At 36.1% G+C, this 23,537-nt stretch overlaps 1 protein-coding gene across 6 annotated transcripts in view; it reads left to right on the top strand.

The window, feature by feature from the left end:
* The window catches only part of SLC18A1 (solute carrier family 18 member A1), a 28,940-nt gene extending 7,786 nt beyond the window's left edge, over positions 1-21,154 (top strand). For 4 of the 6 annotated variants that reach the window (XM_074287450.1, XM_074287448.1, XM_074287452.1 and 1 more), the window contains 12 exons: positions 2,520-2,603; positions 3,195-3,287; positions 4,678-4,767; positions 4,969-5,012; positions 9,079-9,139; positions 9,220-9,315; positions 14,280-14,358; positions 15,940-15,991; positions 17,027-17,090; positions 17,496-17,615; positions 17,872-18,005; positions 18,731-21,154. In XM_074287450.1, the coding sequence (XP_074143551.1) occupies positions 2,520-2,603; positions 3,195-3,287; positions 4,678-4,767; positions 4,969-5,012; positions 9,079-9,139; positions 9,220-9,315; positions 14,280-14,358; positions 15,940-15,991; positions 17,027-17,090; positions 17,496-17,615; positions 17,872-18,005; positions 18,731-18,844 (1,031 nt within the window). In that variant the 3' untranslated portion in view covers positions 18,845-21,154. The remainder of the gene's footprint in view (positions 1-2,519; positions 2,604-3,194; positions 3,288-4,677; positions 4,768-4,968; positions 5,013-9,078; positions 9,140-9,219; positions 9,316-14,279; positions 14,359-15,939; positions 15,992-17,026; positions 17,091-17,495; positions 17,616-17,871; positions 18,006-18,730) is intronic. The other 2 variants (XM_074287449.1, XM_074287451.1) reach the window with 2 other exon arrangements.
* Positions 21,155-23,537: the final 2,383 nt, after the last annotated feature.

The following is a 23,537-nucleotide window of genomic DNA, read 5'->3' as shown; positions in this document are numbered from 1 at the left end:
GAGGATAGAGACCTTCATTAGGGTTGTAGCAGTGACAGAGGAGAGAAGTGGAAGTATAGGAGAAATGTTGAGTAGATAGAATTGACAGATTAGATATGAGAGGTGAGATTAAGGACTCAATGATGATTCCTAGGTTGACAAGGCAAAAATATGGTGTTCAAGCTAAAGGAGCTCACATTCAAATGTAACTGAAACTGATTTTATCTCCAGATGCCCATGAAATAGTTATGACCTCAGATCAAAATCACAAGATGCTCCATGAATGGCATCGACAATAAGCTCAAGTGAGAAGTTGTTGACAAATAAGTATAAATCAAACAACTTAGTCATGCAAGATTTTATTTACAGAAATAGAATGGTCCATGATAGTGATTTAAGATTACATCATTGCCACCAGAAATTTTTTATCTGTTAGATATCTAGAAAACACAATCGGGTGGCCAGAATAATACTTCAGAATTTTATTGTCCTTTGCAACTTGGCAGACAACAAATGCCCATACTACAATTACAAATCCCAAAATGCTCTTGGGAATTCAAAAAATTGTACACAAATCAGAACACTATTATAAACAAAATTGTTGTCTGTAACCAATGAGACATAACATTGTTCCATAAAAATTTAAGGCCATTGTTAATAGATGTTACTATACTAGGTAATCAAATCTCCAAACTACATGGAATAAAAAATTCTCAAAACATGAAGATATTATTGAAGAAACAGAGATTCATTAGATGAGTTTATAGAAAAACTTATAAGCCAATTCAGTTATGTTTTATTCCCTTGTGCAATAGTCTACAGTTATAAAAGAATAATAGAAGAATAGCATCATGTCTTCTGACTATTTCTATCTGAGCCCCATCAAAAAGATCAGAACGAAATAATAATAGTTTACATATACATTTTAATATATTTCATTGATATAATTTGACTCTGCATTTCCTAAATTTCTTCTATATTTCTGTTCCTTACTATCCCCCCAAAATATCTGTTGTAACTAAAAAATTTTTTTGAGAGAAGAGGAAAAATAATTCAGTGAAACTAATCAATACATAGAAAAAAATTAATCTCACATTATATGTTATGGTCCATATCTATGGACCTCACTTCTACAAAGGATCAGGAAAAGTATGTCTTCTACTACTCATCTTTGGGAACAAGTTTGCTCTTTATAAAATCACAACATTTAGATTCAATTGTTTCATGGTTGTTCTTTCCATTTTTATTCATTGTGCATATTTTTTTTCTTGGTTCTACTTATTTCACTTCTCATATTTTTCCATGATTATCTAGATTCATTATATTTATCATGCCATTACATTGATATACCACAATTTGTTTTTTAAATTATGTTTTATTTTTTCCATTAGCAAAAAATCTACCTTCTTGCTTAACTACTTCCCTAAGTGAAAACAAAACCCAAAAATCTTTAGTTGGACAAAAGAAAATTTTTCATTGGTTATATTTAAAAAGAAATGTATTCATTCTATAGTCTGAGTCCTTCACCTCTTTATCTGAAAGTGAGTAGTACATTTCATTATTAGTCCTCTAAAATCATGTACCATAATTTGTTTAGCCATTACCAATTAATTGATAATCAACTTTGATTCCAGTTCTTTACTATCATGAAAAGTACTGGTATAAATGTTTTGATATCTATGTGCACTTTCTTGCTGTCAATTACTTCCTTGGGTTATATGCCTAACAACAGAATCTCTGGGTCAAAAGTTATGGGCATCTGATTAATTTTATTTGCATAATTTCAAATTTCTTTCTAAAATAGTTTTACTAATTCACAAGTCCACCACAGTGCACCTATCTCTCCAGGAGATCTAGAACTGGCCTTTTGTTATCTATGTAAATTAGTTGAATGTGAGATAAAATCACAGCTTTGTTTTGGTTTTCATTTCTCTTTTTATTGATGGTTTGGATCATTTCTTTCATATGATCCTTACTTGTATAGTAATTTTAGTTACAAAGGGTTTTTGAATCCTCAGTCTTGTGAGGATAAAAAGAGTAAAAATTATTACCCCCATTTTATAGATGAGGAAATGATGCCATTTCCTCACCATTATTAAGTGGTAGAACTGGAATTTTAAGTCAGATCTTCTCATTTTATATTCAGTGTTATTTTTATTGACTCATTTTTGTTAGGAAGAATTAAACATAAAGCAAGCACTTCATTGTCATGGTCTCTTGTTACGTGTGTCACATTAGCTAACCATAGTTCCACTAGTAAAGTGGAATTTTTAATTTTTTCATATGAATAGATCTCCCTAAATTAGATTGGAAGTTTCTCAAGTTCCTGACCTGTGTTGTGTCTCTCACAGTTTATGGCACAAAGCTGTTCACAAAAATGAAATAAATCTCTTTTGGTTTTGGCCTTGTTAAAAAGACTTCCATTATAAAGCAAGGATGGGCATGAAGGTTATATGATATAGTGATTGCTTTTATAATAACTCAAGGGTTTAGAATTATATGCTGATTTGGCCATCCTTGGTGGTCTCCCCTCTGTTCAGTGTTTGCTTTTTCAGGAACCTATACACTTCTTCTCTTGGCCAGAACTCTTCAAGGCATTGGATCCTCCTTTTCATCAGTTGCAGGTAAGTCCAATACTTTCCTCATTCTTCCTCCATCTTCCCTTTCTTTCTTCTTTCCTTTTCCTGTAGCCATCCTCTTTTTTCCCTCCTCATTCCCTTTCTCAACTGTAGAATTTAGACACCTACATATAGGAATAGGAGAGAAACAATAGAATTCTACATTTTGAGTAGAAGAATATTAAATTTGGAGACAGAAAAAGACCTAGTTTTGAACTAGCTGCATGATGTAGGGCAGTCACAACCTCTGTGGAACCCTGCTTTCTCATTTGTAAAATGAAGTGGTAGAACTAAATGATTTCAGTTAGTTTTAAATACTATAATGTAAAAGAAATTTTGATTTTGAAAAATCAATTGGGGTAAAGCCTAGTGGGAGAAATTATTTTTTTTTTTCCTAATTTAAATCGGCAGGTTTGGCTTGAGGCAAGATTGTTAAGTGAATCTTCAGCTTGCCTCCTTTTCCTGTCCTGTTCAACCCATCCAGCTTTCAACATCCATCTAATTCTCCGGTTGTTCTTTCCTCAAAACCTCCCCCATACCACATCTCCTAGGGCTTAGGAGCCTGTTTTCTTATCTTTTTTGTTTCTCCACCTCTAGGACTTGGAATGCTGGCCAGTGTATACACAGATGATTATGAAAGAGGAAGTGCAATGGGTATTGCCCTGGGTGGTCTGGCTTTGGGGGTATTAGGTAAATAGTTCTTTATTTCCAAATATTGGTTCAAAGTTAATGACTGGGACAATTAGATGGTGCAATGGATGGAGTGCCATCTGAATTCAAATGCAGCCTCAGATACTTAACACTTCCTAGCTGTGTGACCCTGATCAAGTCACTTAATTTCAAATGTTTCACCAAAAAAAAAAAAAATATATATATATATATATATATATATATATATATATATATATATATATATATATATATATAAAGAAAAAAAAAACCTAATAACTTCTGCATATTTGGGGTACAATGACTGAATTATTCCCATGTTCAGCCTAGGTTGGGATAGTTCCTTCATGGTATACATAGGTAAGTCAAGAACAAACGCCTTCCCTCTACCCAATATTTTGAATAGAATTAACTTGTTATATGAAAACAAAGAAATAGAATATCTTTTAAAAAGAACAAACAAAAGCCCAGGAAATTATTGAACCCTGACCCTATAACCCAGGATCTCTCTTTTTTATTTCTTCCTTCTAAGCAAGTTAATATCCACCCTCCTCTCACATGCTAACATGTCCAGCTGAATTTTCGAAAGGTTTCCCCCCCTCTCTGAGACTCAGTTTTTTGGTAAAATTAGGAGGTTGTATTTCGTGCTTGTCAAGGTCACTTGAAGGGCTAAATCTATAATCTACTGGTCTTTTGATTACCTATAGGTCCCTTTTCCTTTTACTTATCATCTCTGTTTTGTTGTTGTTGATGTTGTTTGTTTGTTTATTTTAACCAGAAATGCTTCTAGTTTATTCCATAAATAATTTATTCTTGTGGCAAGATCAGGGAACCTGGATCTAGATTTAAGTTCTAACTGTTTTTATTAGCTGTGTGACTTTGAGAGGAAATACCCTCATATTTCTGAACTTTCATTATCCCATCTATAAAATGAAAAATTTTGGAAGACAAGCTCTAAGGTACTTTACAATAGTGGTATCAAATTCATATAGAAATGGGGACCACTAATCTGACATAAAAATCCCTGTTGGCTGAATGTTAGCTTCTTTTTTAAGTAATGTCACCTATATTTTACTGCATTTTTATTTATTTTGCTAAAGGTTTCCCAATTACATTTTAATTTGAAGGAACTCAAGTGTTTTAGCCCATGTATGGGCTTCATCTTTGACACTTCTGCTTTATAGTTCTGGTAATCTACAGTCGAGCAAATAAGTCTTTATTTGAAGATCTGCTATGTGCCCAACACTGAGTTCAGTGTAAAAAATATAATCATAGTCTCTGTCTCCTAAGATTCTTAAGTCTAATGGAAGTGTTGAAAGAGACAGATCTATTTGCACAGACACAAAACAATGTTAAGAAGTACCTTTTAATCCAGTCTCTGTTGTACCTGATAGTACCCTTTGCTTTTCAGTGGGTGCTCCCTTTGGAAGCTTGATGTATGAGTTTGTTGGCAAACCTGCTCCCTTCCTTATTCTGGCATTGCTGGCCCTGATGGATGGAGGTGAGTGAGTCATTCTTAAAAGTGATGTGTTAGAAACATTTTGTGTCATGGTGCTAGTCATGAGCTAGAAGTCATTTCTAATGCATTTTGACAAAAATCATGAAGAGGGAAGAAGGAAGTAGGTAACTAACTGCTATTGACATTAGTGCCCTTGAAGTCTCAAGAAAAATATAAATACTGAACTTTTTTTTCCCATTTTAGCTTTACAACTCTGTATTCTACAGCCCTCCAAGATCTGTCCTGAAGTAAGTAGTATTTGTATTATTTTTGTTGTTACTGTTACCATTCATCTCAATCTCTTCTTTTATGTATGCACTTCAGATAGAGATTTCTTTGGAAAAGTCAACATTCTGCTATTATTATTTTACATTTGATATTTTATTGGCAATTTCATAGATGCATAAAAGAACTGCTTTTTTGTAAGTAAATAAAAATAGTAGAATTGCAGGGTGTGATAGAAAGCAATCTGACTCTGAAGTTAGAGGACTATTTAAATCTTGCAGTACCTGCATGAATTCAAATAAGGCATTTAAATTTTGGGGGCCTTACTTTATCCACCTATAAAAAGAAGAAATTGAACTAGACCAGAGCTTCTTAAACTTTTTTCCTACTCAAGACCCCTTTTTGCCTGAGAAATTTTGATGTGATCTTGCTTCAAGTCTGAGGTAAGGTTTATGCTCAATGCAAAGTACACATGCTCTGGCTTCAGTGAATTCGATTGATGCAACAAGAACAAGCACTACCAGAACACTTCAGATTTATTATGTATTTGATTTTTGAATTAATTTTTGATTGTTGTGTTCAGAAATCTTTTATTGTTGCCTATTTTTTTGCATCAACCCCCACATTCAATTATGTGACCCTATATGGGGTTATGACCCACATTTTAAGAAGCTTTGAGCTAGAAGCCTCTGGTCCTTTAGGTTAGATCCTAAGATCTTACCGTGATGTAGAACCCATTTTACTAAAAGCATCTTTGTGACAATTTCAGTAGCAGATATTACTATTGTTGTTACTATTAGGAACAGTAACAATTCATATTTACATAGTATTTTTCCAGCTCATAAAATGTTTTCTGGTGAGTAATGTAATTGATCAGACAAGTATTTAAGTGCCTATTATGTGCTAGACATTGTGATTATCATAGTCTGAGAATGATCTCTTTGTAGATGATGAAACAGGCTAATAGTAAAAAGGCTAAGAAATTCTTTAGAATCCAAGTCTTCTGACTCTGTGTCTAGTATTCTTGTCATTAGATAATACTATATTCTACTACAAACTCTTCATTAATTATTGCAATTAATATTGGATAGCTGAGATTCTGAGAAGATCATCCTAACTCAATCATTGCAATTCTCATATCAAACCACAAATAAATATGGTGAAAGGAGGTAGAAAATGCTGATATTTGGGAGATGAGGAAAGTGGGATTAATTTTTTTTTGTTTGTTTTTGGGATAGCTTCAAAAAGAGAGTACAAGGTTTTATAAATTTGTATGTTACAGGTCAGAAACATTATTGAAAAAGAGGAAGCTTTGAGAGAGGTCACTCAAGTCAAGAATGTCTCACCCTTGCTAAAAATTTCCAGATCAGTACAAATTGGTATTGCAACAGCATGTAGGGTTGCATCATAACTCTGTGACAATCTGATATTGATACCATTGTACCACCAGGGAAAGTCCCAGAGAGGAATCAGTGCTCAGTGAGGAAAAGGCTAGAAAGAAAGCAAGGGTGATGGTCTCATCCCATTCTTATTTTTCACCTAAGTAGACAATTCTCCAAAATTTTGCTTTTTGGTATCCAGGAATCTCTAGATATTTTGAGATGATGACAACTCCTAGGAAATAGATATTTTTCTTTTAGGATTCCAGGGATAGTAGAAAAAAGCACTAGATAATAGGATGTCTGGGTGGGGGTGGGGTCAAGCATCCAAAACCAGTATTCTATAGCAAAGGTATAAACTGACCATTTTACAAAGGCTCTGGTACTTGGCATATTAACTTAAATAACCCTCCCACACCTTGAGCCTAAATCCAAGATAAAACTGTTCTCCAATTTTCCCTTGAATTGTACTCTGCAGATAAAAATGGCCTAAAGTGATTTATCAGGTTGTGTCTGGTAGGAAATGACCTTTTTGTGACTAATGGCTTGATGAGTATCAGTTCTTCCACATTGCCAGAGTATGCCTGAGAAGCAAGACATATAATAGAGTATCTTGGAAAATAATAACAATAAAACATTGGACTGGTAGCCAGAAGACGCAAATTCTGTTTCTGATTCTATCAAACAATAAGTCACCAAGTGACTTTGAAAATTAACTTTTGGGGGCAGCTAGGTGGTGCAGTGGATAGAGTACCAGCCCTGAAGTCAGGAAGACCTGAGTTCAAATTTGACCTCAGACATTTAACACTTCCTAGTTGTGTGACCCTGGGCAAGTCACTTAACCCCAATTGCCTCATCAAAAAGAAAATGTAACTTCCTGGCCCTCAGTTTTCCTCTTTTAAAATAAGAGTGTTAAATTACATGAACTTTAAGTTCCCTTCTTGCTGAAACATTTTGTGATTTTAAAATGGCAAGTGGAATGTCCAGAGGGCACAATAACATGATTAAAATGCAAACCTGTGCTCTTACTAAATTCTAAGCACAGATTGTAAGCAATCAAATTCAAATTTCCATGGTTTATCTACCTACAGGGGAAACCTGAGACCTCAGAGTCAAATATTTAGACCCTAGTTCAGTACCAGTGAAGACTTTCAATATAGAAGTCAAAGGATTTGAGTTGGAGTTCCCTCCAAGTGCCACTCACATTGCCCTCTGGTATAAGAATAATTGACATTTAGATAAGTTTTGGTATACTTTGCCTATATGAATTCATTTAAATGTCACAATAACCTAGAGGTAATCATTATAAGTTACTCCCTTACAATAGGTATTGTTATTCAGTCATTCAGTCGTGTTACTCTTTGTGACCCCTTGTAGGGTTTTCTTGGCAAAGACACTGGAGTGGTTTGCCATTTTCTTTTCCAGCTCATTTTACAGATGAAGAAACTGAGGCAAATAGGATTAAGTGACTTGCCAAGGGTCATAGAATTAGTGATGTCTGAGATTGGATTTGAATTCTGGCCTTCCCCTGCAATGCTCTATCCTCTTGTCAATTAGCTGCCCACAGAGTATGTAGGATGGATTCTACATCTCAGTAAGATCTTAGGATCATTCAAAAGAATGAAAAAGCATTTGAGCACTTTTTATATGCCAAGCCTGGTGCTAATAAATACTGGGGATATAAGTACAAGTCAAAGATGGTCTTTGTCCTCAAATAGAAGTGCAAAACACAGTTAGGGCAGTGGTAGTCTCAGAAGGGTATTTCCCTTAGAAAATCATCCGACTGGAGAGTAGAGCTACAGAGACAAATAGAAAAAGAAGCAGACACACCCTTTCTAAGAACAATGGCAAGTATAGATTTGATTTTGGCTACAGAAAAGAATGTGGAGGAGTGTTAGTCAGCTAAGATAGAAAATGGCTAGGAGGTAGGGAGGGGAAAAATTGAATGGAAGGCTGGGTTAGATATATCTAATTTTGGGCTACAGTTCTGCATTCATGAGCCTGGTCTCCCTATGGTCATACCACTAGCAAACTTATAAATATTAAAGGCAATTTGTACCTAGATCTATGTAATAATAACAATACTATCTAGCACTTATATAGTGTTTTTAAAGTCTGAAAAACATGTTACAAATATTATCTTATTTTGCCTTTATAAACACCAGAGAGGTAAGTACAGATGAGGAAATTGAGGAAAACTTTTCATTTACTACTAGTTCTAGGGTTGGATTTGAACTTCCTCATTCTAGGTTCAGAGCTCTACCCATTGAACCATTTAACTGTAGGCAGCTGTCTGACTCCTAATAGAATGCTATATCTATTTTTTCCACGCTGCTCCAGGAGTTTGGGGTTAGACATTAAAAGGGCTCTGTAGCTAACTAGCTATGAGATGTATTAGATTATAAATTCTATAAAATCTAAAAGTCCTTTGAAGCTGGAACTAGGTCTTTAAAATCTTTATATCCCTCATAGTACCTCAGGAAACCTGGCATTTTGTCCATAACAGATACCTATTAAATATTTGTTGAATAAGTGGATGAAAGCATGGATGAATGACCCTTCACTTACTCTGAGCTTCAGTTTGTTCCTTGGTCAAATAGGAATAATACAAACTGTTTTATCTAGTCTATACAAAGAAGATAATAGGTGCATATATGTTTTGAGAAAAACAAGATGCTATACAATTAGAAGAAATTTTTATTTCCTTCAGAGTTCCAAAGGCACTTCGATCTTAACTCTTCTGAGAGATCCTTATATCCTGGTGGCTGCAGGTAATCTTCCTCGCTGAAATAGAAAGGGAATTGGGGGTTTTGCCTGGGGCAGTTGGATAACATCAGGACTGTCTCTGTAGGTTCCCTCTGTTTTGCCAACATGGGAGTGGCTATATTGGAGCCCACTCTGCCTATATGGATGATGCAGACCATGTGTTCCCCCAAGTGGCAACTGGGTAAGTATCAAGCCTTCCAGCCATCTCAGTAGTAATGTGGAGGAGCTGATGATGGAAGGTTTCTTTTGTTGACTTGACATTTCCCAAATGGCCCAGAAGGCAGTCTCTCTACCTGGACTCCCAGAGATGGATTATCTCCTTTGAGGGGACAGTAGAACTATGTTTACTTGAACAGAATTCTCTCCTATGCCTAGTATATGTGAGCTAAATCTGAGTATACTGGGAGGAAAAGAAGAAAGGAGGAGGACACATCTGGGCCTAGATTTTGGATTTTTGGACAAGTGACAGAAATGAAGTGGTTTCTAGTTGCTGGAAAGAGCAAGAATTTGTAATAAAATGAGAACAAGCCCAGCCAATTCAAAGATAAACAAAAGGGCCAATGAGAAAGAGGATGGGGACATAGAAGTGTTTCCTGCTAAATGACTGAAGGTAGGATGCACTAAGGCTTATATTCATAGCAACAATCCATTATTTCCTTTTATTTCTCTATGTCTATCAAAAAAAGAAGTAATCCTTCTCTCTCCTTTAATCTCCTCCAACTTCCCTTTATGTTATTACATCCATGTAACATAGAAAATAGTGCACTGGACTTAGCATCAGTATGACCTGAGTTCAAATCCTGCCTCAGATATCTATTAATTAAATGTGTGACCTGGACATATCACTTAAATTCCTTTAGAGCCTCAGTTTACTCATGTATAAAATGGGGATAAATCATAGTACCTTCCTTGCAGGATTGCTGTGGGCAACAAATGGAATAATATGTGTAAAGTACTTTTCAAAGCTCAAAGTGTTTTATTAAAAAATGTTAGCTCTTCTTAGGTCTAGACCGTCAGGTGACTCTGTTGTGACTTCTTTTTTCCTTCAAGGTAGACCTTGATTTTATTTTTATAAAGAAGAACAGGCAAGTTCTGCCTGTGTGAAAATACCAGGGAAAAGGGAAGGGATTTGACGAGAAGGGAATGATTTTCTCAGGTCTAGAACCCTGTTCTCCCTTAGGCAAGGCTCTCTAATCTAGGCATTTCACTACCTTTCAGGAAGAAACCTCTGTGACACAGTTTGGGTCATAAGTGAGGTTCCAGCTTTTTCCAGGAAGTCCAAGGCAGAGGAACAGGGAAGGCTACGTGCCAATTAGTCACAGTTGCTGATAGTTGAGTGTGGTGGCAATGAGGAAGGTAAAAGCTGATAAAGACACGATAGTTGCTGAGTGCCCAATATAATGTTCCTAATCTAATTTTCTAGGGGGACAATATGAGTTTAAACTCCCATCTGTACTCCCCACTTACCCCTCAATTGAATTTCCCTCACCAGGATCTGGCTCTGGCTATGACAGTTAATCATGTTAGGGCTTATTCAGGAGGTACCATTTGTGCAGATAATATTCCTCCTGGCTCTTCTGGCTCCTGGTGGAGGGTGAATGACAGATGCAAGTTTCACTGAGCTGTGGCCAGATTGCTTGGGCACAAGTTATGGGACCAACAAAGCATTTAAAAAAATCATAGGGTCATAGATATAGGCCATTTAATCCAAACCCCTTCATTTTATAGACAAGCCAACTGAGAAGCAAAGAGATGAAGAATCCTTCCCTGAATCCCATAGAGAGTTAGCATCAGAGATAGAATTTGGATCTAGTTCCTGGAATTCCAAAGGCATTGTTTTTATTCTAGACTAGTTCACAGAGTTCTAGACTTGGAAGGGACTTCAATGGATCCTCTTATAGAACTTCTTTGTCTTCCAAAGAAAGATGCTAAATTGAAAGGAAAGAAAGTCATTTGCTCAAGGTCACATAACAACTGAATAACAGATCTAGAATCAAAACTGGGATTCTTGATTACTAGTTCAATACTTCCCCTACCACATACCACTTTTGGCCTTCTGGACGCTGTAATCATTTTGATGAATGAGGACATTGGTACATTTTCAGATTGCCAAAGTAGGAAGCATTTACCTCTTAAAAGTACTTTCTCTAAAATTTTGTCCTGAATTCTATCTAAAAGAAACATGATATGTTTATACCTGAATATCTGAGATACACTAAAAAGCAGTCTTCTACCATTCCTCTGCAGTCTATCCATGGCTAAAAGTAGCATCCTCCCACTTGGGTCCCTCTTTATTCACTGAATGCTAATCAGAGGAAATATATGACATATTAGAAGATGTCTTCAAACTCTGTTTGATAGATAGACTTCAGCTTCATGGAGTAGGATGAAACAATAACCAAGATGTCAGAGATGTATCTAAGAGACCAGAAGGTTTCCAGGAAGTAGTTTCCCCAAGATACAATAGAAAAGTTATTGCCTTTATTTATAAAGGTAATTAATCTAGACCAACAGGATCAGCTAACACAGCTATTATCTAGTGTAGACAAACCATGCCAGAGGCACTTTGCTTCCTGTCTATTGAAAATATATATTAAAAATAAATGCCATAGCCAGTAACCTTTGAAACATTTATCTCTGACTTAATTATAATTTCAGTGGTTATTCATCCTTGAAAGTATGGAGGATAGTACTTTGTTTGATCCAGAGAGAAGTAGGAAATGAGGCCTAAGACATACAGGAGGTTCCTGATTTAGCCTGCTTACTTATTCCTAATGTCTGTGGTCCAGATGGACTGAATTTCCCTCTCTCTTTGTCTCTGTCTCTTGTAGTGTTCTGGTTGGTTTTCTGAGGTCTTGAGACCAGCTTTTATTTCAGTCAGAGTAATCATCATGAGAATAGCCAGGAATGAAGTCCAAATTCTTTATCATCCCCTTCTCTGGGGCTCAGCTAGCTTTCTGGAGGCGCTTCAGACAGGCTTTGGTCTCAGTGGGGGAAGCAGGAGGACAGACCAGCCACCACAGTGGTGTGAGATGGAATGAATCTCTCTCTCCTTGGCTCCCAAAGCTTCAGTTCCCACCTCCAGTCTTCTGTCTTCTCCAAATCTGACCCTGGCTGAGTGTGTCCCAGTTTATATGCTCTATTATAATTAGATCATTTACAGTATATTGAGTATAAACCAATCATTATATCACTAGGGAACCATTATTTATTGTAAGATTAATTCAACTATTAATCACCATGTTAAACTAGATAACCATGGTCTTATCAATTCCACTTAGTTAATACCTTGTAAGAATCCTTGTTTCAAGTACAGAATTCTGGCCCATAACAGTTTGTCTCTGTCTCTGTCTCTGTCTCTGTCTCTCTCTCTCTCTCTCTGTCTCTCTCTCTCTCTCTCTGTCTCTCTGTCTCTCTCTCTCTCTCTCTCTCTCTCTCTCTCTCTCTCTCTCTCTCTCTCTCTTTCTTTCTTTGTCTCTCTCTCTGTCTCTCTCTCTTTCTCTCTCTCTCTCCTTCTCTCTGTCTCTCTCTCTCTCTCTGTTTCTTTTTATTTCTTTCCTTCTCTCTCCCCCACAATGGGAGATATACATATATGTTATTTCTTTTTGAAAGGGCTGTATAACATAAGGCCCAATAAAGACTATTGAGTTTCAAGCATGAGTTAATGTGCTACTGCTTGTCCTAGTCTTGAATTCCAAGGCTACATCTTTCTCTGGGTGCTGCTGCTACCCTTTTGGGTCAATTCAGATTGTGAAAACACTGGACCAATGAGAGGTGTCATTTGCTCAAGATACTGACACTTTCTATTTAATATGACTTCTCTTACCACTAGCTCTGGACATCTGGTAGTATGTGCCCTTATAAGGAAACATGGCCAGGAGGGAAAGTGGACAATGATTCCATAAAAATCCATCTACACGGCTGGGGTTTGGAAAGTGGGGTGTTAGCTAAAACTCTGAGCTTTGCTGCTGCTGAGTCTAGAGCTTTGCTTTCATAAATGGAGAAGTTCTTGAAGGCAGCCAGTCTTGGACATCAGAGGAGGAAAGAATAACAACTGGCATTTATATTGTGCCTTTTCATTTATAAAATACTTTTAAGCTCAAATCTCATTTGATCTTCACAAAAATGCTGTTTTAGAAAAAGGAAGTGCTATGATTAGCCAAGTCAAGTCAATAAACAATTATCAAGTACCTATTCTTTTTGAGACACTTTCTATGCCCAAAATCCTCCCTGCTTTCAAGGAGCCACTTTATTGGGGACAGGGAGGGGCAATGTACAAACAAAATATATACTGGAGAAATTGGAGATGATCTCAGAAAGAAGGAACTAACTTTGAAGGGGATCAGGTAAGAATCCCATATTCTAGCTGTGACTAGAAGAAAGCTAAATATTAAGTCAAGAGATAGTAACTAGGAAGGAGAGAATTACAAATTTTAGGAATCAGCTAATGAAAACACCCAGGGTAAAATGGAGAGCCTTTTTGGAGAAACAGCAAGAAGGCCAGTGTTGCTGGATTGTGAAGGTACAAGAAACCTGGAAACATAGGCAGGGAACAAGTTATGAAAGACTTCAAAAGCTAGGCAGAGAAGTTTATCTTTGATCCTGGGGGTAATAGGGAGTCATTAGAGTTGACTGAAGAGTGGATGGAGTGACATGGTCAGACCTATGCTATTAGCACCTCATTCTACACATTAGGAAACTTAGGCTGTAAGAGGCCAGTTAGAATCCGGACAATGACCAAAAAAATTTACCAAAGTACAGAGATTAGATTCCTGAATCCATGTTCTTCCCACCACACAATGGTAATGGATAACATGAATAATAAGCATTTTTCTCTGCTACCTCCTTTCACTCATTTCACCTGTATTTTGAGACAAGAGCTGCAGTGCTTGCGTTAATATTCCTTTTGTATTAGTTATTTTATGTCATAGGGGAAAAGTATGGGTGGTAAGGCGATACATATCTGCTTTGCATAGAGATTTCCTTTGTTGTATGGAGCCCAGAGTGGGTGGGGGCTTTGTGAAATAAAGATTTTCTCTATGTTGGAGGGTAAACATAAGATAGAGCCATAACTTTCTTTAAGGGGAGAAGTTTCTATAGGAACAAAAGAAAAAAAAATCCTAAGAAGTATTTTTCTCCCTATAGGTCTAGCCTTCCTGCCAGCCAGTGTGTCTTATCTCATTGGCACCAACCTTTTTGGGGTATTGGCTAACAAGATGGGTCGGTGAGTAATCTGTGGAGTTGGAGAGGAAGTGAAGAAGCAAGACAGTAGTTATAGTGGTTATAGTATCTGTTCAGGAGATCTTGAAATCACACAAAGTTAGAACTGAAAGAGGGAGGGCACATAGGAAATAGGACACAGTCCTTATTGTTTAGGACTTTATGATTTAGTTGGGAATGGGGTGGACATGCTCATATAAAAAGATCATTAACAACACAAGGCAGGATATGGCCAGCAAAAATCTAAAGGAATAGTGTATTCAGTTTATAGGGTGTCAAAAAAGAAAAGTATATCATGGATTAAGATGATCTGGGACAGAGTTATGGAGGATTTGTTCTGGGGCTTGAAAAATGATTAGGATTTAGAAGGTGGACATTTCAGATAGGGAAAGGGCCTGAGCAAAGGCTCATGAGCCATTCTCATAGCTCAGGTATCCACCACATGCCTTCTAGAAAGACAACAAGAGAAAAATATCCTTCTTTCTATCAATTGAAGTAATATCTATGTTTAGTGAGCTATTGTTTGTTTAGAGAGGAAGTAGCTTCTGGAAATGGTACTCAAATAGTGTCTTTATTGGTCACCCGTGGTAGTAATGGGTCTGGGGTAGGGTCTGGAGGTGAATGACGTCTCCCTAAAGTAAATTCTTCCTTCCTTTTTTAAAAAAAATATCAATGTTATATATTACTTTTAATTATTTCTTTGAAACCTCACAACATTAATGATTGATAGAAAGAAGACATTAAGCATGAAATGATAACATATATGATATGCAGAAAGGCAATCAATGCTTTAGTCTAGCAAGATGACTATAAAAATATGAAATGCCCTTCAAAACTTCGTTTTTCCTCTTTTTGAAAACATACAGTTCTATTGATTTTTATTTTAGTTTGTAAACAACATGAGTCAAATTAGAAAATGAGGTCATCTCAATATTATGTAGGATAATTAAAAAACCTCACCAGATAGGACACAATATTAAAAACAAATAGAAAGGAGGCAACTAAGTGGTGGAGTGGATAGAGCACCAGCCCTGAAGTCAGGAGGACTTGAATTCAAATCTGACCTCAGACACTTAACACGTCCTAGCCGTGTGACCTTGGGCAAGTCACTTAACCCCAACTGCCTCAGAAAAAAACAACAAGAACAAGTAGAAATCAGTGTTTACTTTGGTCTCTAGTATGGTTATGGTTGTCATCATAAAACATCACAGACTAGTTAAAGCCAGGCTGGTGGTAGTTGCCAATAGTTGCTAAAAAGGAATTCAAAAGGTAGCCCAAGGTAGTTATTTTGAAACTGGTAACTCTGAAATGTGTTAAGCAACAGATGCAGGACATAGCCTAACTCTTTCTCCTGGTACAATATTAAATTCTACAACCCCATTTAAAGCACAAAATGGAAAAAAATAGCCCTAAATATTCATAAATCAACCTCTTCCTACCACTCAACAATTATGAAACAGCTAATATAACCACCACATCTTCAGAGATTGTTGAAAGATATGTTAAAGAGAATTGGATGTTCTCTAAAACAAACAGATCCCATTAAGACATCTAGAAAATTACAATCTTGTTTCCTTTTTTATAGGTGGCTATGTTCTCTGATTGGGATGTTGGTAGTAGGTACCAGTCTGCTCTGTGTGAGTATAAATAGGAGTCTTTTGGCTAGACCAGCCCCTAGGGACTCAGCTTCAATGCCAAATCTTTTGAGAAACAAAGCAGGACAACAAATGCCTATCTTCCAAACCCTGGTAGAAAGACCTTCATTGAAACAAAGGCTTTATTCAGGGACTCAGGTTCTGAACAAGAGGTGATGACACAGGTTGAAACTAGTTTGAGTAACCACAAATAATAATTCTCCTATCACTATTCAACATGAGAATTGAAAGTAGGAAGAGGGGAGGAGAGAAGATAAGAAGAGGATGACATAATGAAGAAGGAAAAATCCAGAATGACTGAGAATCAGTCTAATATAGTCTGGGACCTTTGGGTTATTGATGTTTTAGGTATTCACAATTTCTCAGAAGAGGCAAATTGTTCTTTATCAAGCCCCTCCCAAGACTAGAATACTGACAATAGATGAAATGGAAAAGCTCATAGTGACAACATTCCAAACAGATCAAAGAATGGGAAAATGATTATTCTTTTTTAAAGAATCTCTTTTAAAATGCAAATATATCTGATAACAAGTTATCAGTCATTAGTTAATGTTTACTTATTAGTTAATATGTCATTGGAGATTAGTATATCCTCAAAAGAATGGGACAAAGACTATGGATGATTGAAAAATGGGAATCCATGCTGAGAAGTTTGTCTCTGTGTGTGTGTGTGTGTGTGTGTGTGTGTGTGTGTGTGTGTGTGTGTTACTCTTGCCAATCTATGGGCTCCTTATCATAATAAATTTTTATGCACAGACATAAGATAGTGTTTGTTGAAGACCTACTTACTCTCCCTTCACACAAAAAGACACACACACACATACAATTAGGAACTTAATAAAAACATTTTGATGGCAACAGCAACAATAGAGAATAAAATCTGTAAAGGTTTAGATGTGAGAAGACTCTGTGGTACAGAGTTACCTAGTCCCTTTATACATTCATCAGAAACCTTTGGATAACATTTCATAAGGTGTCACACTCTGAATACTCTCTGCTTTTGTTTTTTCCTCAAAGGTTCCTCTTGCTCAGAATATTTTTGGTCTGATTGGCCCCAATGGGGGATTGGGCTTTGCTATTGGTAAGAATTTTTTCTCAAAAAGGGAGGCCAAGAATGCAATTCTTACTCCATCCTATCCCACTTCCATCCTTCTTACCCCAGCTTCCCTGAGCCTGAGACCTCAATTTGATATTGGGTTCTGAGTCAATTGGCTTCCCTGATCTTTTCTCTGATCCAGGCTGGGTGTGGGGAGTAAATGAGGGAGAAAGAGGAGAAGAGATGAAAGCAATAGTGGGAAGTTGCTTTTTTGGAAAGGCCTTATAATTCCTACTTAAGGGAGGGAAGATAGAGGAGATGAGCAAGGAAAGAATCCAAGGGGATGGAGTAGAGGTAGAATGACAAAGAGAATCCAAGAAAGGAAGTGAAAGAGCACATAGGCAGAAGGAAGCAGAGGAATGATAGTGACTGTGTTGTTTGCTTTGGCAGGCATGGTAGACTCTTCCATAATGCCCATCATGGGACACCTGGTAGACCTTCGTCACACATCTGTGTATGGGAGTATCTATGCCATCGCTGATGTGGCTTTCTGTATGGGATTTGCTATTGGTATGGCACTTGTACAGACCTGTTTCTCTATAAGCTCCTACCCTTCTTCCAAATTCTCATTCCCACTTTAATTAATCAGTGAGACAATTAGTTTTAAACTAAGATAGATATCCATAACTGACTCTCATTTCTGGAACCTTTGATACATAGAGCCACCTCTTTTCTGTATTCTTCCATCTTCCTAACAACACAGCATCTATTCTCTTTTTAGTCTGTTTGATGGATCTATAATAAATGCTTGATTTGACCCTTGCAGGTCCGTCTACTGGGGGTGCTATCGTCCATGCTATTGGTTTTCCCTGGCTCATGGTCATTTTTGGAGTCATCAACATTGCCTATGCTCCACTCTGCTACTACCTTCGAAGCCCCCCAGCCAAGGAAGAAAAGATTGTAAGGGACTGATTCTAATCCCAACTGAGAGTGCCTATTTTCTTTTTCTTTTTTTTCTCTCTTCTTTTCTTTTCTTCCTTTTTCTCTCTTATTCCTCATGTTTCTATATCTTCCTCCTTTTCCATTCTTTCTCTCTTCTCTCATAAGCTTCCTCTTTCCCCCATGATAATTATGAAGAGAGTCATGGATTAGTGAGTAAAGGATTGTCCTTGTTGTGAGGAAGTTCTGGAATCAAACCCTGTCTCTGACACATACAAGTTATTTGTGATTCATGGACAAATCACTTAATTTTTGAGTTCTCCAGCCAACTCACGAGAGTATCTGAAATGCAGTAGTATATGGAGTTTCCACATTGGGAACCTTACTGATGAAATCATAGATTTATAATAATAATTATTATGATAATATTAATTTATCTTTCTGTTGAAGATTTCTCCCTTTCTCCTTCAAGATTCATTTTATTCCTCTTCCCCTTTTTCTCCCCCTCCCTATGTATGGGTACACAGAGCACAGAAATACAATTCAGTGACATCTGAAGGTTGACTACTAATGATGCATTTAGTTGAGCTTGAGTGGATGCAGGAAGCTTAAAAAAACATATCTTGGGCCCTTTCAGGCTTTGATGTGAAAACTCAGTAAAAACTTTAGGAATAGTTGGAGAGTGGATGAGAAGGAAGGTTTATTGAGAAAATGAAATTATTTTCTCCTTCTATCTCTTGCTACAGGCAATTTTGAACCAGGAATGCCCAATGGAGACCAAGATCCATGGAATTCAGAAGTTCCAAAGGGAATTCCCCCTGAGTGAGGGCAGTGAAGAGGAAGCTGGAAGTGAGGAATAGTGGGAAAAATGGACACTCTTACTTTGGGTATCTGGTGGGCATTGCTCCATATGAGGTTTCTCTCTTCTTTCCTGGAGAAGTCCAATCTTGAAGGATACAGAACAAAATGCCTTCTAAATACTCTGTCCTGAGAGGGGTCTTCTTCCTTTTCTATCATCACTTGGTGATGACAAAAAAAAACCCTATGGATTAGGTTCCTAACCTGTAGTAAATCTGACTTTATTTTTCATTTATAGCATGTTTCAACAGTATTTTGGTCACTGACAGGATGGATCCAGATTTATTAGTTTTTAAGGGAATGAAGGAATATATGCTACAAAATCTCTCTAGTTCAAGAAAATCATGGGAACATTGGGATTTAATAATTTTACTCCAAAAGGGCCTCCATTTCCCAACAACCATTCAGGATAATAAGGCATTAGATATAGGACAGATTTTATCTAACTCAATCCAAAAATATATATAATAAACTCACACTAGAGCTCTTCATTTGCCTAAATCCAATATATATATATACATATACATATACATATATGTATGTATGTATGTATGTATGTATATAAAATAGGCTTCTACTGGAGCTACTTACTTTCTATCATTGTGAGCAAGTTATTTTACTCCTTGGACCTAAATCCCTTTATCTATAAAATGAAAGGTTTGGACTAGATGACCTCAAAGGTCCTTATAATTCAAAATCTAAGATTTTAGGATCCCAAGGTATGTTAATTCTTATCTTATCATTCCTGAGTTGATCCTAAGGGTTGTAACAGCTTGAAGATTGGGAATTTGAGTTAATGCCAAAACAAAGACCTTGTTCTAGGGCAGTTACAAAGAGAATTCACATATTGTCCAGGAGCACCAGGAGGATAAAGGGACTGCCTACAGTGTTCATTTTCATGTAACCCAGGGGCTTTCTCAATGTGTTGCCTTCCTTTCTAGCCTTTGGAGGCACTTGGCTTTCTAATTTAATATGCTCCCATATGGTCTTTTCTGGCTGGGTTGAAAAAGCTGTTCAAGAATCTTACTGTCTGTTTCATAACAACAACAACAACAATAATAATGATAGCTAGCATTTATATAGTGCTGACTAAGTTGTGCATTAGGCATGGTGCTAAGCACATTCCAAATATTCTATCCTAGACAGGAATCTATTTTTCTGTTTTTGAATCTATAGTAGTAAAATAGTTTCATCAGCATGCAAATGATAACATCATTATTCTCAAGTCCTCACAGTTTAATTTTTACTTCCATGGAGAGTAGGGGATTTAGAGCTGAATGGGACCTTAGTAATCACCTTGGCAAAACTGCTCATTTTTTCAAGAAGAGCCTTGAAGATTGCCTAATGTCACATAGTAAACAAATGCTTGGTTGAGAATGTAAGGTTTGGGGCTTTAAATTTGATGCTGTTTCCATTAGATACTTAAGCTCCTTGTTCTTTCCTTTCCCCAGAATTCTATATATTAGAAGTCTTAATTTTAAGTATCTTGAGAAGTGGGGGGGGAGGGAAGGATATCCAGAAATATACACTGGAGCAATATAATTTGTGATGAAAAATTAAAGGTAAGATTAATGAAATTGAGTGTAAGAAAACTATTGAATTAATAAATAAAGCAAGAAGTTGTTTTTATGAAAAAAAACCCAATAAAATACATAAATCATTGGTTAATATGATTGAAAAAGAGAGAAGATGAAATTATTAGTATTATAAATGAAAAGGGTGAATATACCATCAATAAGATGAAATGAAGCAACTATAAAAAGTTTTCCCTAATTAATTATATGCCAAAAAGTTTAACAATTTAAGTAAAATTGAGTAATATTTATAAAATGCTGAATATTTATTATCTAATACAACCTGTCATTTTAACCTCTCTCTTTCTCTCTCTCTCTCTATATATATATATATAAAATCATAAAAATAGACAAATATAGTAATATATCTATCTATGCATACGTATAGATAGATAGATAGATATGGGTATATGAATATAAGCATTATTAAGACTTTATCCCATTGAGCTCTTTGACATTTATTGAACACTTGCAATGTATAGGGGTTGAAACTGCTAAGGTATTAAGACATGATTCCTGTCTCATAGACTTCACAATCTAGTTAAGAATACAAGACAATACACTTTTCAAAATATCAAGTAGCATACTTTAAGTGTTAACTATAATAGCTAATATTTATATAAGTGCTTTAAGGTTATAAAAGAGATTATATTTATTATCTCATTTGATTCTCACAATAACTCTATGAGTAGGATGTATTATTCCATTTTTCAGATGAATAAACTGAAGGAGAGTAAATGATGTGCCTGATCTTCCTAACTCTAAGTCTGTCTTTTTTTTTTTTTTTTTTTGGCCCTACCAGGCTGCCTTCTATAAGTATCCTGTAATTGCACCATTTTTGACAAATGAATAGTATATACTAATAAGTAATACAAAAGGAATTCAGAGGATGAATACTGTGGTTCTCTGAGGCAATAATTACTAAGTGCTGGAGCAAAATGTAGGAGTTCAATTGGACAAGAAGAAAGTTAGAATTGGAATATACAGTAATAAGGAGGCCATTCCAGGCAAGAATGAGTAAAGATGAAGAAGAAAGATATAAATGGCATATTCGGGAAACAATGAGGAGACAAATTTGGCTAAAGTACAGTGTTTATGGAAGGAACTAGTGGAAAATAATGTGGGAGAGATAGGTGAGAGCAAGATTTTAGAAGGCTTTGAATGCTATCTTGTGAGTAGTAGAGTACCATTGAGGATTTTAAGTAGGATGATAAAATAATAGAATTAGAATGTTCCTTAGAAATAATCTAGTTCATTAATAACCATATGAAAGGATACTCCAAATAATTAGTAATAAGAAAAATGCAAATCAAGATAATCCTGAAATTTTACCTCACATCTAGAAAATTAGCATAGATAGTCAATATTGAAGGGCATGTACAATGACAGGCATACTAATACATTATTGTAAGAACTATGAATTACTACAACCATTTTAGAAAGTATTTGAAATTATGCAGACAGACTGACTAAAATGTCATACCTTTTGCCTCAGAAATTCCAGGGTTAGGCAAATACTCCAAAGTAGTAATTGACAGAAAGCCATATAGACCAAGATATTTTTAGCAACATTTCTTGTGGTAGGAAAAACCTTAAAATAATGTAATTGCCCAATAATTGGGGAATGACTAAACAAATTGTGGTAAAATAAATGTAATGAAAGGCTACTGTACTATAAGAAATGATGAACATTATGAATTCAGAGAAATATGGAAAGATCTACATGATCTGTTGCAGAGTGAAGTAGGCAATTCTAGCAAAACAATATACACTACAACTACAACGACATAAAAGGAAAGACGCAACCATACCAAACGATTGATAAATGAAAACTGAACTTGTAAAGAACAAGATTGGCCTCTAAAAAATAAGAAATTACCTTTATGTGAACCTTTGCCAGCATAGGGAGATCCATGGATATAGAACATTGCATATATCATAATTTTTTTTTTTTTGGTGGTTGTTGTATTAATTAATTAACATTTTTTTTCTTAGTCTTTTTTTTTTTTTTTCTGAGGCTGGGGTTAAGTGACTTGCCCAGGGTCACACAGCTAAGAAGTGTTAAGTGTCTGAGACCACATTTGAACTCAGGTCCTCCTGAATTCAGGGCTGGTGCTCTATCCACCCCGCCACCTAGCTGCCCCAATAGAGATTTATTGTTGACAGGGTGGCAATAAGAGTCTGTCACTGTCTTAATTCTTTACCAATATTATGATATGTCAAGGCCAGACCGCTTTCTTCCTAGCATTAGAGCAGGGTTTTTGTTTGTTTGTTTGTTTGTTTGTTTTGTTGTTGTTATTGTTTTTGATATATAATTTGCCATTAGAGATACTCTGGAATACATGCTCTTCTATTTTTTCCCCTCTCTTCCTCTCACTCTGTTTTTGTATGAATTGATTGCCTGAATTAATTGGTCAGTGACATCTTTGGCTACAAAAACCCATGAAACAGTTTCTTGCTACAGTTAGAACAAAATTTCCGCTAAGTTGGATACTTAGAATTTGAATGCTTCTGAAAGTTCCAGAGAGATTTTTTTTGAGGTTCATTGATGGAAAGAAACCTTTCTCAATAGTAAGACCAAAGAAAGAAGGAAATAACTATCCCTTAAGCACTATGTGCCAGATTCTTTGATAAGTGCTTTACTATTATCATATCATTACTACTCCCTTTGTATAGCTGAGGAAATTGAGACTGTTTAAATGATTTGTCCAGAGTTACATTACTGCTAAGCATTTGATGATGCATTTGCACTTAGATCTTCCTGGCTTCAGGTCTAGTGATCTATCCATTGTGCTACCTGGGTGGACAACAGGCAATGAGACTGTGATGCATCTGCAATGTTTTCATTCATCAGAGTGGTTAAAATAAGAACAACTTGATTTTGAGCTGAAATCTCAAGGAAAACTGGGGTGAAATGTAGCTTTTCTTTTATTATCCTTTGAAAAAGCAAATGGTAGTTTTCTGAATCTATTTGGATAACACTGGGAGGATTGGATGACAACACGTGGAGATATGTGGAGATAAATTTCCTTCTATCCATTATTCAACTCTGTCCAAGGCTTGCCTGTCAATACCTGCACTTGCAAAGGATAATAATGGACATTTATGATACTATGTATTA

This window comes from Sminthopsis crassicaudata, chromosome 2 (assembly GCF_048593235.1).
Source record: "Sminthopsis crassicaudata isolate SCR6 chromosome 2, ASM4859323v1, whole genome shotgun sequence".
Classification (NCBI taxonomy): Eukaryota; Metazoa; Chordata; class Mammalia; order Dasyuromorphia; family Dasyuridae; genus Sminthopsis; species Sminthopsis crassicaudata.
This window is presented reverse-complemented; position numbering and strand designations above follow the sequence as displayed.